The 18,853-nt window shown below is 40.9% G+C and overlaps 1 protein-coding gene across 1 annotated transcript in view; it reads left to right on the top strand.

Moving 5' to 3' along the window:
* Positions 1–18,853, top strand: part of ROS1 (ROS proto-oncogene 1, receptor tyrosine kinase) — a 131,192-nt gene that overhangs the window by 17,646 nt on the left and 94,693 nt on the right. Inside the window, exons 6-13 of the mRNA XM_034670773.1 lie at positions 613–673; positions 7,618–7,766; positions 8,480–8,618; positions 11,500–11,701; positions 12,358–12,434; positions 14,030–14,152; positions 14,317–14,501; positions 15,459–15,556. Coding sequence (XP_034526664.1) covers positions 613–673; positions 7,618–7,766; positions 8,480–8,618; positions 11,500–11,701; positions 12,358–12,434; positions 14,030–14,152; positions 14,317–14,501; positions 15,459–15,556 — 1,034 coding nt within the window. The remainder of the gene's footprint in view (positions 1–612; positions 674–7,617; positions 7,767–8,479; positions 8,619–11,499; positions 11,702–12,357; positions 12,435–14,029; positions 14,153–14,316; positions 14,502–15,458; positions 15,557–18,853) is intronic.

Genomic DNA, 18,853 nt, shown 5'->3' with positions numbered 1-18,853 from the left:
TCACTAAAACTTTGACCAAGACGGCAAACATACAATTGCATTATTGAGCTCAGTGCTTTCTCACACGGTGGGATGTCACTCATTAGAGGATCATGAAATCAACTTAGTGAATAAAGAGTCACAACAAACAAAATGAAAGAATAGACTAGAACAGAACATGTATGATTGTATCACAGGTGTGGGATGTGGGATTTCTTAATGGGACGAACTTGTTCTAAAATTAGATTGTACTGATGACTGCACAATTCCATGAATATATTAAAAACCACTGAATCGTGTACTTTAAATGGGTGCATTTTATGGCATATGAAATATACCTCAATAAAAAAGGAAACAAAAGTAAATACTGTTTCAAGATTTTTTTCCCCCAAAATGTATGTGTGTACTAGGTTGTTTGGTTAGATGTGTTTTGAAATTTGGGACATGGTAAAAAAGTTTGAAAGGTGCTCTTGTAATCCCACTAGCAAATGGAAACTTAAAGTATTACAGTTGAAATAATTGATATACAAGGACACTTACATACCAGGCACTTGAAAGTGACAATGTAGTTGAAATGTATCAGCAACATCAGGAGCGAGGCTGCACTGACTGGGACGCCACCTGTCTCCACAGCGAGAATCCTGTGAGGTCGGCTGCAGCAGCGCGAAAGTTGCCTTCGAGGAGGAAGTGCTAGGTAAGCAGACTTACGCGACAATTATTAAAAATACTCGACACCCACTCTAGGGACCCCTGCTTATATAAGGAGAATGAACCATCTCTTATTTAGACTTCCCCATTATAAAAATATATATATGTATACAGAAAAAATAATTTCAAATGTGAAAGCCATTGTGATAGAAACTCAGCAAGACTCTTCTTTCAGAGCAAAATAGGGGGAACACAGCGCCTGACTGAGGTTTAGAATTTGAGGTTTTGCCCTCAGTTCAGTAAGTGAGATCACTTCTATCTTAATGAAAGAGACGACTATGAATAGCTAAGCAGACTTGATGTCAGGAAATGCCACTATTTTAATGAACCGAAAGCGCAGGAATATTTTATTTAATGTGCATTTAATTATTCAGCTGCTAGCTAGCCAACAGAGTGCCTATGATGTGCATGGCTCCCTACAAGGCTCTGGGAAATTTACTGAGGGTATAGAAGTTATATGCTTCTTGCTCTTAGATTTTGAGTAAGTGGGGAACTTAGTTGTATGTCTCCAGCTCCCTCTGTCTGATTTCAGAGCAGGTTAGGTATGTCTAAGTGGCTTTGTCCTAGTGCATTAATTCTCTAGTGGTTTCTGAAGGACCAACTGTTTGATAAGTCACATCCTGGATGTTAGTAGCTTGCTTTTCCAGAATTTCCAGGGTCTTTCTCCCACTAAGAGATGGACAGTTCCTTCCAGACTGGGAATTGATTGATTCTTCCCTAAGTTGTAGTCTTTGTTTCAATGGCTTGATCCTTGCTCTCAGTGGCTGATGGAAATTGGGAGGATCTTGCCTTGCTGTCCTGATTTGCTTCTGTCCTTTAGACAGAACCCCCTTGACATTTCTGTGGAGAGACAGTGCTATTACTTTCTTTTCCTACTGCATAGTGGGAGTTAGCTGTGGATAAAATTTATATTCTGTGCATCGAGGTACCCCAGTGCATTATATCTACCTCATAGGAAGGCATGGGGCATTTTGAACATTCAAGGGAAACACAGGATAGTTGACATCTTCTGGACATCATTGGAAGTACTAGCTGGAGATAGTTCATGGTATAAACAATGAAAGGCACTACATTCCTTTCTATAGTATATCTTTGCAATGTTGAGGTTTTTGGCGATTGCTGCGATATAAAGCAAGAAACTCAGTGTGGAATAGGATATGGGGATGGTGGTGCCCAGTCTGATTACAATATTGGAGAAATTGTGCTGTCCTCAGTAGGCACACAGATCCCATTAGTGTGCAATTATTTTGAGGATTGAATACATATATTGTCTTTCAATTTATGTGTGTTATTTTTTTCAAACATCTACTAAGTTGAAAGGTCATGAATACTTAAGTTAAAATACTTAATAAATGGTGTTGTTAGGCAAGTCTTTTGGTCCAAGGAGTTATGAAAAAGTTACTGAGAGGGGCGCCTGGGTGGCATAGCGGTTAANCTCAGTAGGCACACAGATCCCATTAGTGTGCAATTATTTTGAGGATTGAATACATATATTGTCTTTCAATTTATGTGTGTTATTTTTTTCAAACATCTACTAAGTTGAAAGGTCATGAATACTTAAGTTAAAATACTTAATAAATGGTGTTGTTAGGCAAGTCTTTTGGTCCAAGGAGTTATGAAAAAGTTACTGAGAAACTGAAGATGCCAGAACTGAGAAAGTTTGGGAAATTTTGATTTACATTCTTTTCTTATATTCCCAAAGTTACACTACCAACTTAATTATATATTCTGTTAGAATACAAGTGTAATCAATGCTTTATTTAAAATTTCTCATTGACTATGGGTCATTGTCTATAGACTATTAACAAACAAGATGTAGCAAGTCTAAATAAAGGCAATTGTGCTTATAGACCATATCTTTAGTTTATTAGAATGAATCTTTTTGGCCATACACCTAAGATCGTGTTTGTCTCTAACACATTTAGTCCTGGTCCATTTATCTGTGAGTCTGCTACATTATTCTATTTTAGACACCATCCGTATCTCTTTTCCATGGTGGAAAAGCTATTGTTAAAAATATATTAAAATAAAAAGAACTATTATTTATTAGACATTTATGAGTCAGGCACTGGTAAAAGTAATTTATGGGTATTAGTCTTTTTTAGCTCAGAGGGATAAATACTATTATTATACCCATTTTACAGATGAGAAAAAAGAGGCACAAAGTATATATATTTGCTTGGGGCTACATAGAAAGGGATGAACTTGAAGATGAACTAGAAGGGGAGTAACTTGATTTTAACCTTCTGAGTTGATTTGAGAGCCTTTTCTCGCCCATTCAGCAATGTGCTGAAAGTAGTATATAGCTCAGTTCAGCTTCTGTTTCTCATGTAGCTACTTCCTGTCCTGATATTTTAGAACAAACCTACTTGACCTCTGATTTTCCATACACATCGCCATGGCTTTGAAACACATGTCTCCAGTGAGCTGTGAGGTTTACATTCACTGGTACTTACTCATAGAGCACTGATCCCTTTGGCCAAGTTCTCAACTTACGTTCTTTCTGATTCTTTGGATCTTCTTCCTTACTCTGCTGACAACTCCACACTGGACCCCTATTTAGTTAGTTAGTTAGTTAGTTATGATTTTATTTAGTTATTTCAAAGAGAGAGACAGAGCATAAGCAAGGGGGAAGAGGCAGAGGGAGAAGGAGAAGCAGACTCCCTTCTGAACAGGAAGCCCAATGTCGGGCTCAGTCCCGGGACCCTGAGATCATATCTGAGCGGAAGGCAGAAGCTTAACTGACTGAGCCACCCAGGTGCCCCTGGACCCCTCTTTAAAGTGTCAGCCTTCAAAATAAAATAGCCAGTTATCTTACTAGCAAAATGAGTTTATTTGGGAATAGTAAAGGAATTGCAATTCAGGACAAGCAAACTATGGCAAACCACAGGCAAGTCTGGAGAACAAAGGGAAGGTCAGTTTTTATAGAGGAAAGGAGGAAACTGGGGAGGGTTGTTCTGAACAAAAGTTCACTGGAGAAGAACAAAAGCTCAAGGTTGTGGCGGTTTCTCATTGGCTGTGAGCGGTGGTTAGTGCATTGTTGCTGGAGCTTGGAGAGATCTTCCTACTTTTTTCTTAAAAAGAAAGATGAAATTCCCATGTGAAAAATGTCCTTCTTGGCAAAATAATTCTTAGCTTCCTTCTTTGTGCTGGTTCTGCAGGCTACAACGAGTGGTGTGTGTGTGAGAGCTCCCCTTTCAGGGCTTCCTGACTCCATTTTAAACCAGAAGTCCTTTATTTTTTGACAAAGGTTTCCCACAGAATATTCCAATCTCTGCTATTAAGTGTCTCACACCATAAAACGGGGGGGGGAGGGGGGAATGGAACTGTGTTCTGCTTGTAGTTATAATGGCTAAAAATGAACCATAAATAGAAGAATCAGGCTGTCTGTGGATTAGATGACCATGGCTCTCTTTTTTGTGGGTCACAGAGTATTCTGGTAGTATGGACTACAATTAGTCCAGATTCAGTATCTATAGTGATCCCAGTGGTGTCAGCTTTTAACCAGAAAGAGAGAGGTCATCGAAGTTTGTATTTAGCCATTTTAAGCTTTTTACAAAAACTTATTATGTTTTCTTGACCAGAGTAGTCATTGTTGTTTTAAAAAAGAAAGCTTATCCTGTAAGGTCGAGAACAAGGCAGGGGTGTCTGCTTTTGTCACTTCTATTCATCATAGTACAGGAAGTCCTAGCCAGAGCAATGAGGCAGGAAAAAGAAATAAGCCATCCAAATTGGAAAGGAGGAAGGAAAATTATCCTTGTTTGCAGATAGTATGATCTTATAAGTAAAAAATGCTAAAGATAGCACAAAAAACTGTTAGAACTAATACATTCAGCAGAGTAGCAGTATACAAAGTCAACACATGAAAATCAGTTGCATTTGTTTTCTAATAATGAACAATCTGTAAAGGAAATTAAGAAAGCAATTCCATTTACAACAGCATCAAAAAGCATAACATACTTAGGAACCAACTTAACCAAGCAGGTGAAGAACTTGTAAAATAAAAACTATAAAACACTTATGAAACAAATTAAAGAAGACATAAATAGACATCCCATATTCATGGATTGAAAAACAATACAGTTAAGATGTCAATGCTAACCCAAAGCAATCCACAGATTTAAGGTAATCCCTATCAAAATCCCAGTATCTTTTGCAGAAATAGAAAGATCCATTTGAAAATTCATATAGAATCTCAAGAGACCCCAAATCTTAAAAAGAAGAACAAAGGTGGATGACCCACACTTTGGATTTTAAACTTATTACAGTAATAAAGACAGACATACAGACAAATGGACCAGAATAAAGAGTCCAGAAATAAATCCTGTATAGATGGTCAAATGATTTCTGACAAGGATGTCAAGACTATTCAATCGGGAAAAGACAATCTTTTCAAGAAATGGTGATGGAAAAACTGGATATCCATATGCAAAAGAATGAAGTTGGACCCTTACATAATATCATGAAAAAATTAACTCAAAATGGATTCATGACCTAAATGTAAGACCTAGGCCTATAAAACTCCTGGGAGAAAAAATAGAGCAAAAGCTTTGTGACGTTGAATTTGTCAATGACTTCTTAGATATGACACCAAAGGCACAGGTGATGAAAGAAAAAATAGACGAATTGGACTTCATGAAAATTAAAAAAATATATACATCATCAGAAACTATCAACAGAGCAAAAAGGCAACAATAGAATGGAAGAAAATATTTGCAAATCATATATCTGATAAGGGATTAATATCTAGAATATACAGAAACTCCTAAAACTGAACAACCAAACAAACCAAACAATCCAATACAAAAATGAGCAAAGGACCGGAATCGATATTTCTCCAGAGAATATATACGAATGGTCAATAAGCACATGAAGTGATATTCAACATCACTAACTGATTAGGGAAATGCAAATCCAAACTACAACTAAATCCCACCTCACACTCGTTAGAATTGCCACCCTTAAAAAACCCAGAAAAATAAAAGTTTTGATGAGGATGTGAAGCAGTTGGAACACATGTGCACTGTTAGTGGGAATGTAAAATGGTACAGCCTCTGTAGTAAACAGCATGATGGTTCCTCAAAAAATTAAAGACAGAATTACCATAGAATCTAGCAATTACACTTGTGTGTATAGACTCAAAGTGAAGTGGGGTCTTGAAGTGATATTTATACACCGATGTAACACACTTCTTGTTGAATTCACAATAGCTAACACATGAAAGCCATCCAAGTGTCCATTGACAGATGAATGGGTAAGCAAAATTTGATATATACATACGATGGAATGTTATTCAGCCTCAAAAAGGAAGAAAATTGATACATGCTGCCACATGGATGAACCTTGAGGACATTATGTGAGGTGAAATCAGCCAGTCACAAAAAGACAAATATTGTTTGGTGCCACTTACGTGATATATTAGAATCGTCAAATCGCAGAGACAGAAAGTAGAATGGTATTTGCCAGGGGCCGGGTGTGGGGGAGGCAGAATGGGGCGTTAATGTTTAGTGGGTAGAGTTTCAGTTTTGCAAGTTGAGGAGAGTTCTGGAGATGAATGGTGGTGATGGCTGCACAACTATATGAATGTACTTCATACTCCTGAACACAAGTAAAAATGGTTAAGATGGTAAATCTGATGTCATGTGTATTTTACCACAATAAAAAATTGGCAGTGGGGAAAGCAAGCTGAAGCATGATATCGGTAACAATTTTGGAAGACAGGAAAAGTAAAGTAAACAAACCTCATCCCAGTGGAACATACCAGTCCAAATTCTAGCCCCTTGTACAGGGCCTGAAAGTAGCAACAGTAAATGTGTGTTGCCAGTCGTAATGTTGATTTAGGAAGAACGTTAGGGTTTGAAGCTGATGGCCAAGAAAGAATTCTTAGGACATCTTTGGTGTGAAAAGGTGGTTTTATTAAAGCACGGGGACAGGACCCACGGGCAGAAAGAACTGCACTGGGGCTGTGAGGGGTAGCAATTTACATACTTTCAAGGGGGAGGGGGCTAGGGTTAGCGTAAGTCTCTACGGAATTTTGGAAGCAAGGTTTCCAGGACCTTGAGGAGGTTAACTATTGTTGGAAAAAGGTCATTTATTGCTGTCCAATAAAACCTTAGTCATGAGACCCTTCAGATGTATATCAATGGGTCATATGCTTGGGGGATGATTGCCAACATGTATCTTGGGGAGTAGAGATAAAGGAAATTTCCAAAGGAATTTTTATATGTTAAAGAAGACTTACAGGATCCTGGGGGTCAGGCTAAGATTGCCTTTTGCCCTTAGCAAAGTATCATCATCAAGGCAATTGAGTCCCTAGAAGAATGTCACTCCGCCTGTTTCAAGGACTTGTCAATGGGCTGTAAGTATTAAGGAAATTTAATAATTTTTCTTCTGCTTTTGTTTCCCACATCAATGTTACTAATATTTAGAAGTCACAAAAATTTCACAGTATTGAACAACTGAATATAGAATCCTTTGGAGTAGAATGACTTTCACATATAAAAATAATGTATTGACAAGAAGAGCAATAGCAACAGGGTTGGAGTGTAAAATTTAAAAAATGTCTTGCGATACATGTTCTGGGACAGTGGATGGTTCTCTTATGTACCATACATGCTTCTGGCACCCAGCCCCCTCACCTTTAAGGAAGTGGTATGGTAAGAGAAAACTATACAATACTCCACATTGCTTGCCTGTGAAAAAAAAAAGGTAATAGTGAATTCTATGGGGAAAAAAGATGCCAGGCTGTTTAGCTGATTTTTAAAAAATAGACCAGTTGAATATATGCATCATTTATTATTCGGGTAAGTTATTGTGGCAAGATAAAGCTGTAACCAGAGACTCAGGAGAGCTGGCGATGAAACAGACACCCTTTCTCCTGACTTGACGGACAGAGGTGCAGGGTGAATGAAGTCCTGTTTCCTCCCCCAGAAAATGCAGATTTCCCCACTGCACCCTTTGCTTCTTCCATTGGAAGCCATGCTGTGACCTTACGATGGAAACCTGCCAACATCTCTGGAGTAAAATACATCATTCAGTGGAAATACGCACAACTTCCTGGAAGCTGGACTTATACTGAGGTATGAAAAGCTCCGTATGTATGTACACACGGATTTTTTTCCAGATTTTAAAAGTGTCAAATTACTAAGTATTACAATAGGTATAAAGACATTCTAGAGAAGATTGGAGTGTAATACTAAGTATTACAATAGGTATAAAGACATTCTAGAGAAGATTGGAGTGTAAGGTGAGTGGTTGGGTTAGAGGAACTTCAATTTCTGCTACTAAGTAACATGTTGATGCTAAATCCTTTATTTTTGAGCAAAACATATTGTTAGACATATATTTTGTTCCTTCAGCACAGTGTCACCTAACCTACTACTCGTATCATTGGTCTTTTCTGCCCATCCCACCTACCATGATTCCAGCTAGGATGGAGGGCAAGAAAGTCATCTAGGACTGTCTCTTTTAAGAATGCAGGAGTAAGTTCAGAGAAAAATAGTCCCAAGACACTAAATATATTAACACAGAAAAATTAAAGCCTTAAGGTAAATGCCAAATAACCGAATCCATAATTTTGCAAATTTGAAGGAGAGACTTTTGGTGTGAATTATGCAGACTGACATCTGGATGGCTCAGCTTCCAGCTCCGTCTCGTTTCGTCTGGTCTGGCGGGCCCTGGGTCACCCCATATCCAAAATGTCCTGCACCTGTTACAAGCTCATCTGTGCTCTGGAGCCGCACTGTGCGGTGGTGGGTCTGTAAATGCTGATGATTCATCTCTCCCGACGCAGGCGGTGTCCAAGCTCTCCTACGCCGTAGAGCCCCTGCACCCCTTCACGGAGTATATCTTCCGAGTGGTCTGGATCTTCACAGCGCAGCTGCAGCTGTGCTCTCTGTCAAGTCCCAGTTACAGGACTCATCCTGACGGAGGTACGGTGTGTCCCTGTTGCTCATGAAATAAGGAGATTATTCCAAAGCTTTAGTTTAGTTAGTTTCTATTTAAAATAATGAAATAAATTACTCCTTTGTTAATTGATCCATTCAGTAACTGGGTACCTAACCACCTGCCCTGTAGCCTTCTAGGTACTCAGCACTCTTCTGTGATCAATACCAAACTCCCTGTTCTCGTGCACCCACCTTTTGGTGGAAGACACATACTCTAAGCTGTAAGCATAATAAATAAGGAAAGTACATCGTAAGTGGGAAAGTGCTGCGCAGGATGGTAAGAGGGCCATTTTGAACAGGGTCCGTCTGTTAGGGGCTTGCAAATGGGGCGCAGGGGTGAAGGACAGGCAGGTTGCAGTATTAAATAAGGCAGCAGACTAAGCCTTAACAAACAGCAGTTAAGGACAGTTTTATTTTTATTTAAAAAAAATTTTTTTAAGATTTTATCTATTTATTAGACAGCCTCCTAGTGGAGGAGCCTGATGTGGGGCTTGATCCCGTAACGCCAAGATTACGCCCTGAGCCAAAGGCAGATGCTTAATGACTGCGCCACCCAGGCGCCCCCTTAAGGACAGTTTTAAAGCAGAGAAGTAATGGTTTCACGTGCTTCTGAAAAAGATAGTTTTGGCAAGGATGCATAGAATGAATTGAGGGAATGAGGGAATCAGCTTGGGAAGCACGGAGAGAGAGCAGCTAGCCCGGAGGTTACAGACATACTTGAGCATTTTATCAGACATGATTTAAAAAAAAAATTGCACTTACCTTGGAGTGTTTTCTGATTTCTTCTTTTGAAGATGTGACTTCCATACTGGGAAGAGGGGCCAGACCTAGAGCATTTTAGGGGCGTGCCTGTCCGGGCAGACACTGAAGGAGAGTTGTCTGGTGCCCTGGCCCTCAGGCTTGGCTGAACGGACCTGTGAGCATGCGCTCCAGGCCTGTGTTAGATGTCCCGCCCCTCAGCTCTGCCATGTGGCCGTGTGCACGAGCCTCACGCTGAACTAGGCTGTGGACCCAAGCAGAGCTGCACGGCTGATGGCGCCACCAACGGCATTTTCCCCTTTCCCTGATTCGTGCTCTCTCACTGCTTGTCAGATTTGAGGCTGTGTGTGGGCCACCTCTGCTGATTACTCCCTGACCACCCTCCAAAGCTCGGGTCAGACACTGGCTAGGGCAATATTTGAAATGTTCCAGACCAGAGTGGAATACATGGATCCTTCTTTGTTCAAAGCAATGCCTCATGTATTCCAATGGTGCTGGGACATTTTCCCATGCTGGAGAGATAATATGATCCAGGGCCAATGGCTACTCAAATCAAAATAATGAAGAAGGCAAATTTTGCTTTCCAGTTCTGGGCCTTTCTCCTGGATTTGCAAGCCCTCATGCCCACCAGGTATTCCAGACCTACACTGGGTATCCTTTCCACAGATAGCCCCTCATTCCTCAATTCCTTCTCACTTTTCTAGCCACATTAAAGCTTAGAGTTCCCTGCTTTGTGTTCCATGACTCATGGCCCTCTTCTCCTTTTGTGATGGGAAATGTATGACTTCGGTGGGATTATTACCTTTTAATCGGGGCCCTTATGAAGATCATTTCTTAACCAAGTGGAATGGTTAGTAGGCAAGGAATATCTTGCCCACCCTGACCGGCCTTACAGGGAGGATTTTCGTGGGAGAGATTTGGGCAATAATCACAGCTCACTGTGTGGGTGGCATCCAACTTGCTCGAAGTGGGGCAGATCATGTCTGCACCTTGACCCTGATGAATTAGGTTTTTCAACATCCTGATTCTAATCAGTGAAAGATGATTCATGCCCCTCCGTTCACCAAGGTGACTGAGTGCAGGGAGCAGAGGAGTCGACACAATGATGTTTGTGTTTGGCAAAGATGGGTCTGAGAGTAGAGGAGGGATCATATTGGAGAAAGGCTGAGAGATCAATAAACAGGCCTTTAAAAAACTCATCCAAGGCGAAGGCTGCCCTGTCTTATTTCTACCAACTCTCCTGAGTCAGGACTGAGGCAGAGTGTGTGCCAAGTGTTCAGAGGGAGGGAAGCCTACCCAAGAACGAAGTGACATCACAGTGTGTCTTTCTACAGGAAGAGGAAATGAAAGAGTGTGGCTTCAGGGAGTGGGAGGTCTGAAAAGTAGGTGGAGGCAGGCATGGCAGACTGGCTGTCAGATCATTTGTTTCTCTTTCTGCTCTTTGCTACTCAGGTAGCTTCTCCAGTCTGAGTGAACGCATAATTAATCCATGCGTGTTCCCTTAAGCCTTCGCAAGGGAGAGGGTGGGGCTAAAGCACGGTGAACTTGGAGGCTGTGGGAAGGGACACACAGTCGGGGTCAGCAGAGCTGATGCCAGCAAGAGGGAAGCACGCCGTTCTACTTCAAGCTTATCGGAACCCCTATCTTCAGCTGGAACTGTTCAGGCTGTCGCAAGCACTCGAGTGAGGGAAAAGGCCCAAGATTTACTTCTTTCAACTCCTGTTAATCATTGACTCCTGTTTTGTCACAGATTCTCTTCTTCCTAACCCTGTTCCACTGCACAGTTTCCATGCATTCAGATCTCTGGAGATTTTTGATAACTTTTTTCTAGAACATTTATACTATTTGCATACCTCCACCTTCATAAATTAGATGCAAGGAAACTAACATTTGGTAGAGCCCCTTAGGAAAGTAGCCAACTGGTCTCATTTAAGGGTCAGGAGTTATGTTTCCTAGATATCTTACCACCTTCTCTCTATCACTCATTTTGAATATTAATAAAAATATCTAATTTACACCTCAAAAAACAAGGACTTTTCTCCCCATGCTATTTACATGTTTTGCTTGTGCATCTTCCTGCTCACCATGTCACCATTCCCTCTTCTAGTTCCTGAGACTGCTCCTTCCATTAGAAATATCGAGAGCTCGAGTCCCGACACTGTGGAAGTCAGTTGGGCTCCACCCCAATTCCCAGGAGGACCTATTTTGGGTTATAACTTAAGGCTGATCAGCAAAAATCAACAATTAGATGCAGGAACACAGAGAACCAGTTTCCAGTTTTACTCCACTCTACCAAATACCACCTACAGGTAAGAATTAAGGTGTGCAAGCAAGACACAGCCTGCAAGGCCGCAGGCGTGATCCTTACTTCAGAAACATGGTCCCAGAGACGTTTCCAAATATATTGGGAAAACTCCCGTTGACTTTGTGTTGTTGGGTTGAAGTTACTGTCGTGTTTCTCAAGTTTGTACGTTTGTTAGACTACAGCGTCCTAAGCAAAAACATTCTCAAGTATTTCTATTATATTCAGAGGATCCTTATAAAGGGCACCAATAAAGACATCATAAACACCATAAACACCATTTCTTCATTTAACCCAACATGAAAAAAGTAAGGAGGTGAAATTTTGTTAGTGATGCTTTTTTATTAACCATTATGGGGATTATTTTATTATTGTTAGCTTTTCCAGCATTTACTAAGGCCTCTTTAAATTAGGGGTAGGAATGGGGGTCATGCAGATAGCAGAGTTCAGTTTTTGACCCCTGTGACCCTGAACTGTTCTATGCGGAATGCAAACAAGGATGTGATTGATGGTCATCTCGGTGCCGAGTGGTGGGACTGAGTAACTAGATACAGGCATTGCCACGTTGTTCTTTAAATAGAAATATTATTGCTCCTTCCCGTTTTGTCTCATGTTCACACCATGCCATGTGAAACACATCTCTCTAAATTGTTTTTGGACTAGGTTTTCCGTCGCGGCAGTAAATGAAGTTGGTGAGGGGCCGGAAGCGGAATCTAGTATTACCACTTTATCCTCAACAGGTACAACCTGGGAATGCCCCTTCTGTTACTCGGGAACTGAGGGGGGGCCAGGGTGGGTTCAGATCTCAGAGCGCGGGCTCATCTGGCGGACCCCAAGAACCCCACCTCCTCTGCCCAAATCAACACTGTCTTTTGGTACTTGGTCAACTCCAGTTTTAGATGAATCGCATCCAGTATTTGACAAATAGAAGTTCCTGGACCTGAAGGTTTTAAATTAGAATTTAGGAATTTCAAAATTAGAATGAAAAATTTAGGGATGAAAAAAAAGTGGCCTCATACAAATCCTTAGTTTCAGATGACATCATTAGTGATTGTGACTCACGTGCCTATGCTTAGGGAGACATGTAATCGTTTTGCCCTCACCCCAGGATATTTTGCTTCTAATATGTTTTATCAGCATAAATAAGTTTAAACAAGTAACACAGAACTGTAAGCTTTTGCTCTGCAACTTGATACATCGCATTTGCTGTTCCCCAAAGAATTTCCTTCCTAATTATGCTTTTGTTCTAGATAACATGAAAGTTCATTGACATTCCTATTTTATATTCTGTATCATCATTTAATACGTATCGGATATCTTTTTCTTCCATTCTCCTTCAGGTTTTTACCATTTCAAATATTCAATCTACCAAGTTAGCTTTTGTTATTATTTTGCAAGTACTATTTTTTTTTTTCACTTTGGCATTTAATGATTGCCTAGGAGATTGAATACTTACTGTGTGATGCCTGTGTGGAAAAAATAATAAATGAAAATGCTTTCGAAGAAGCACAGGAAATATTCTGGGGACCCCAGTAGGAGTCTTGAACAACACAGAAAGATTCAGAATTCTAGGAGTCTGCTCTCTATTTTCGCCAGAATCCCGTTTGCCAAATGGACTGCCCCTTCCCCTAATCTGCACACGTGTATGGAGTGTCGCCTATCCCCAACCTTTGGTTTTTTGGCTGTTACTGGACTCTAGGAAAGGAGAGGCATTTTTGTTATGCAAGAAGCATCCGAAGGACGAGTTAAATATAGAGCAGGTTTAAGGTTGTTGTGACTGCAATTATTGCATAACTTTTATTAATTGCCCTTCATCGACGCACCCTGCATCAGTCTCCAGCTGAGTGGGACGTCAAGCAGAGTTCTGCGGTCCTCAGATTTCATTGCTCTAAGGACTTTTCTCTGGCCTCAAAGGGAGAGATAATTGAAGACAAAACAGAGACAACCAATGTCTGTCTGGTGTTATGCAACAACCCAGTCTGGCCAGGGCTGGACCCCCTCCCCCGAGTGGTCGCATTCTCAGGGCTGCGGATAATGAGCCGAGCTCCTGCTGACGCAAGGCTGTGGAGAATGGTGATCCCTTACGTGGTGTTATTTTGGGGGCACTTAGGGGCACATACATATACACCCTACTTGATTGACACTGTACTTCCCACCCCCAATCACGGAATAGTGCGATTTATGCTGCAGTTGAAATGCCCGTGCTGGCTTCAGAGAAAAATCTGACCAGCCTCTTTCGAGCGTTAAGTCGCCTTGCTTCGAAGGATGGTAATGATTTTTTTGTGTGTCGATGTGCATGTGGTTGGCCTGCCTATAAATCGTGTTATTGTTTTAGTTCAAGAAGAGGAACAGTGGCTCTTTTTATCCAGAAAAGCTTCTCTAAGAAAGAGATCTTTAAAACATTTAGTAGATGAAGCACATTGCCTCCAGTCAGATGCTATACACCATAATATCAGAGGTCAGTACGATCGGAAGAAACGTTTCCTTCGCGTGAAAAAAAAGACCCAGACTGACTTCTATGTTAATCTCCTTATTAAAAATTAAAGAAATAAATTTCCTATCATGTAAGGTTCTTTTTGGTCGTGATATCATAACACACATGTATTTGCATGGCTCTTCTAGGAATATCAGTTAATGTCCACGAGCAAGTTGTTTATTTCTCGGAAGGGTCTCTCATATGGATGAAAGAGGCTGCCAACATGTCTGATGTGTCTGACCTGAGAATTTTTTACAGAGGTTCAGGATTAATTTCTTCCATCTCTGTTGACTGGCTTTATCAGAGAATGTATTTCATCATGGATGAACTGGTTAGTCTGAGGACTTAAAGTGAATAATTAGATATCGACACTCTCATGCATGCCTTGATGTATCTACAAGTAAACATAATTCTTTCCCTCCATAAATACTCAGTGAGTATTTACTAAGTTTCAGATATTGGGTTAGCACTGAGTCATAGATCCGGTCTATAGGAAGGTCCGGACTTTACCTAAGACTAGTCCTGACCTACGGTTAAATCACCTTTATTGGTGATTTTTCAAAGCCATGGGTTTATTGTAGTAATGATAATTCATTTTTCATAAGAGAGTGGTGGTGCCTGTGCTATCACTGGGTAAGACCACCAATCATGATTAAAATCAGCTGTAAGCATTTTAAATTATGTAATAACCAATGGTAACTTTAGTGGTCTCTAAAAATACAGTATTATTGAAATCTTTGAGAAGACAGTCCTGATGTGTTTCAACTTTCCTTCTTTCAAAGGGACAGGCTTCTTACAATCACCATGGCTGGAGGCCCAGAAACTTGGATACAGCTTAAATTTTTAAAATAGTTGAGGGGTGCCTGGCCAACTCAGTCAGTGGAGCATGTGACTCTTGATCTCGGGGTTTTAAGTTCGGGCCCTGTGTTGGGTGTAGAGATTACTTAAAAAAAAAGACAAAAAGAAAAAAAAAATCTTAAATTGATTGGTTCCACAAGCCAGGAAAATAGCTATTTGTATTTCATTGATATAAACAGGCTGTACATTCATTAGGATATAGGATATAAAACTGACTTTTACGAGTTTTTTTTTTTTTTTTTTTGGTAATACTTTGTAAAGTGGTCAGGGACTAGCACAATTCTATGCGTAGAACAGATGCTCAGGAAATACTTATTATTAGACAGGGGGTGGGGGGTGGGGGACGCCTTAAAAAATGAAAAAAGAAATAGTTGTTGGCCAAATTGAATACAGACAGACAGTGACTACGGATGCATGCTTGATTCTCTAGGTGTATGTCTGTGATTTAGGAAACTGCTCAAACGTTGAGGAAATTACTCCTCCCTCAATTACTGCACCTCAGAAAATTGTGGCTGATTCGTACAATGGGTAAGTGTTAACCTTATACCTATGAGTTCTCTTCCTTGGCAAGAATCTTTGGGAAACTTGCTAGATAGTGAAACATCATAGAACCAGAGGAGCCAATCTATGTATCTTATTTCAAATGTAATTAAATGTAGGCAAAGTTCGCATTCTATAGAGCCACAAGGAAATTTCTTGCAAAAGCGATGCACAACTTCTCAAGTTGAGTGGATTTTTCTCTCCTTTACAGGAAAATATGGATAGATGGGAAAGATCTCTTCTCTGGGTCTGAGGGACCCAGGTTCCAGTCCTGGAGTTGTCATTATTTTATGGCATGACTCCAGGTCTCATATCCCCCTCAACACTCCCCACGGGAAGTCCTTCCTGGCTGAGATTCCTTTCATTGTACTGTTTCTTTTGCTGAGCAATTCCGCACTGGTTCGTTTCCCCGGTCCTGTTCTCAGACTTAGCAGAGGCTGGCGTAGCAGCCTCTGGATTAGCATTTTTGGACACAGGTGTTGATGGTTAATAACAAGTAAAAATTTCCCATTTTAAATAACTATTTTCCCCCCACAAATAAAATGGACACATTTTAGCTCAGCTGTTCTGCTTAAATTGCACTCTGACTTGGAATAAGTAACTTTGTACCTGTGACTTTTTTGTTGGTATGTGGAACATACCAATGCTCGCCCATTCGTGTTATTTTGAGGATGAAATGAGGTATTCCCTGTGAATATATTTTGCGAGAATAACAGGTTAATAGCTAATAAGCAAGGCCAAGTTTATAAGATTGAACTTTTTTTTCCTTTCAGAATAAAATTGTTTTCATTTTGAATGAAAAAAATATATAGCCCATGACACTTTATTTTTCATGAATTGATCTTCTCTCTCTCTTTTTTTTTTTTAAGATTTTATTTATTTGACAGAGAGAGACACAGCGAGAGAGGGAGAAGCAGGCTTCGCGCTGAGCAGGGAGCCCGAAGTGGGGCTCGATCCCGGGACCCTGGGGTCATGACCTGAGTGGAAGGCAGACGATTAACTGAATGAGCCACCCAGGCGCCCCCTTTTTTTCTTTTTTAAAGATTTTATTTATTGATTTGAGAGAGAGAGCAAGCACACAGCAGGGGGAGATGCAGAGGGAGAGGGAGAAGCAGACTCTTCCTGAGCAGGCAGCCCAAAGCAGGGCTCGATCCCAAGACCCTGGGATCATGACCTGAGCTGAAGGCAGATGCTTAATTGACTGAGCCAGCCAGGTGCCCTGATGAATTGATCTTCTTAAAAAAAAACAAAAGGTTGCTCATTATTGATCTGAAATCAAGTTTTCTATTCACATTCATTCATAATTTACTAGGTACTTATTTTGTCTTGATACTTAAGTTTGAATGAATCACTGATTCAAGAATATGTTTTACAAACACTGTGTTGTAGGGCGAGTCCTTTGGATCCCTGGATCTTATTTTTGTCATTTGTAAAAGTGTAAGATCCTATGTGATGGAACTTTGCCCCTGGCATTTACCCCAAATGACGCATTTTATAAATAAACTTCACCCACTAAATAAATAATAATAAATATATTTATAATATTATGTACAATAAATATAATAAGGAAAATAAACCACCCACTAAATCAGTCACTCAAAATTCATCTCAGTGAGGTCTCCACTGGCTTTTTTATAAAATTGATTTGTGCTTAGATTTTGAAATGAGACTAGAAATGATAATGATAATATTAATTGGGCACTTAATATGTGCTTGTAAGTGTATTGCTTCCAAAAATTAATGTAATTCTTGTTCAACCCTATGAAGTAGGTACTTGTATTACCTCGGTTTTATGGAGAGGAAAGTAAAGCACAGCTTAGTAATTGCCCAAGAGCACACAGCTCTTTTGCAATGGGGCTCGGATTTGACTTCCGGGGCCTGTCTTCTAATCATCTCCTTACACACTAATAGAGTTCTGTAAAAATTAGCGTATCACTTTTAGCAGCACTTTGTATGTAGTGTTCCTAAGGAATTCCAGATGTGTGAAATCATTTATTCTCCATTAGAAGTGGTTTCCTCTTAGCTGTTATTTTGCACCATTGAATTATTCACTCATTAAGTTTGTACTTTAAACCTCTTACCTTCTTCCCCGCCCCCCACTGCTGCTTCTCCTTCTCACCTCTGCCCTCTCCCCTCAACACCTCAGCTCCACACACCTTCCCTCTCTTTTCTTTCCCCTCCAAAGTGGCAATGAGGGTTAAAGTCCTGCCCTCTCTCTGCTTCAGTACAAGGATTGTAATCTTCACCCCAAATCTTCTTCCTCTTGTCTGCTCTGAAGTCTATGTTCCCTCAATAGCTTTGAACTTGGGAAACTAAAGCAGGTAGTTAAGAGCCAAGTTGTTTCCGCTTTTTGCCTGCTACAACCTTCTCTTAAGAAGAACATAAGTTCACATCTCAACATGGAGTTTATACTTCAGGATATTGTTTTAGCACAGGGGTCGAGCATATTGATAAAGATTTGAAATAGTCATCAAGGAGAACAAGAGAGGGACTGAATAAGACAAGGAAAATAATTTGACAGTTGTGATGAGAGGTTAGAATCCCGTCAATCCATGAGGTTTTGATGAGAAAGATTTACTAAGCAGAAGTATACTTTTTTCTTTTTTTCCTTTCCTTCTTTCCTTTCCTTTCCTTTCCTTTCCCTTCCCTTCCCTTCCCTTCCCTTCCCTTCCCTTCCCTTCCCTTCCCTTCCCTTCCCTTCCCTTCCCTTCCCTTCCCTTCCCTTCCCTTCCCTTCCCTTCCCTTCCCTTCCCTTCCCTTCCCTTCCCTTCCCTTCCCTTCCCTTCCCTTCCCTTCCCTTCCCTTCCCTTCCCTTCCCTTCCCTTCCCTTCCCTTCCCTTCCCTTCCCTTCCCTTCCCTTCCCTTCCCTTCCCTTCCCTTCCCTTCCCTTCCCTTCCCTTCCCTTCCCTTCCCTTCCCTTCCCTTCCCTTCCCTTCCCTTCCCTTCCCTTCCCTTCCCTTCCCTTCCCTTCCCTTCCCTTCCCTTCCCTTCCCTTCCCTTCCCTTCCCTTCCCTTCCCTTCCCTTCCCTTCCCTTCCCTTCCCTTCCCTTCCCTTCCCTTCCCTTCCCTTCCCTTCCCTTCCCTTCCCTTCCCTTCCCTTCCCTTCCCTTCCCTTCCCTTCCCTTCCCTTCCCTTCCCTTCCCTTCCCTTCCCTTCCCTTCCCTTCCCTTCCCTTCCCTTCCCTTCCCTTCCCTTCCCTTCCCTTCCCTTCCCTTCCCTTCCCTTCCCTTCCCTTCCCTTCCCTTCCCTTCCCTTCTTTCCTTTCCTTTCCTTTCCTTTCCTTTC

Source organism: Ailuropoda melanoleuca, chromosome 10, assembly GCF_002007445.2.
Source record: "Ailuropoda melanoleuca isolate Jingjing chromosome 10, ASM200744v2, whole genome shotgun sequence".
NCBI lineage: Eukaryota > Metazoa > Chordata > Mammalia > Carnivora > Ursidae > Ailuropoda > Ailuropoda melanoleuca.
The sequence above is the reverse complement of the archived record's forward strand: the minus strand, read 5'-3'. Positions and strand labels throughout refer to the sequence as shown.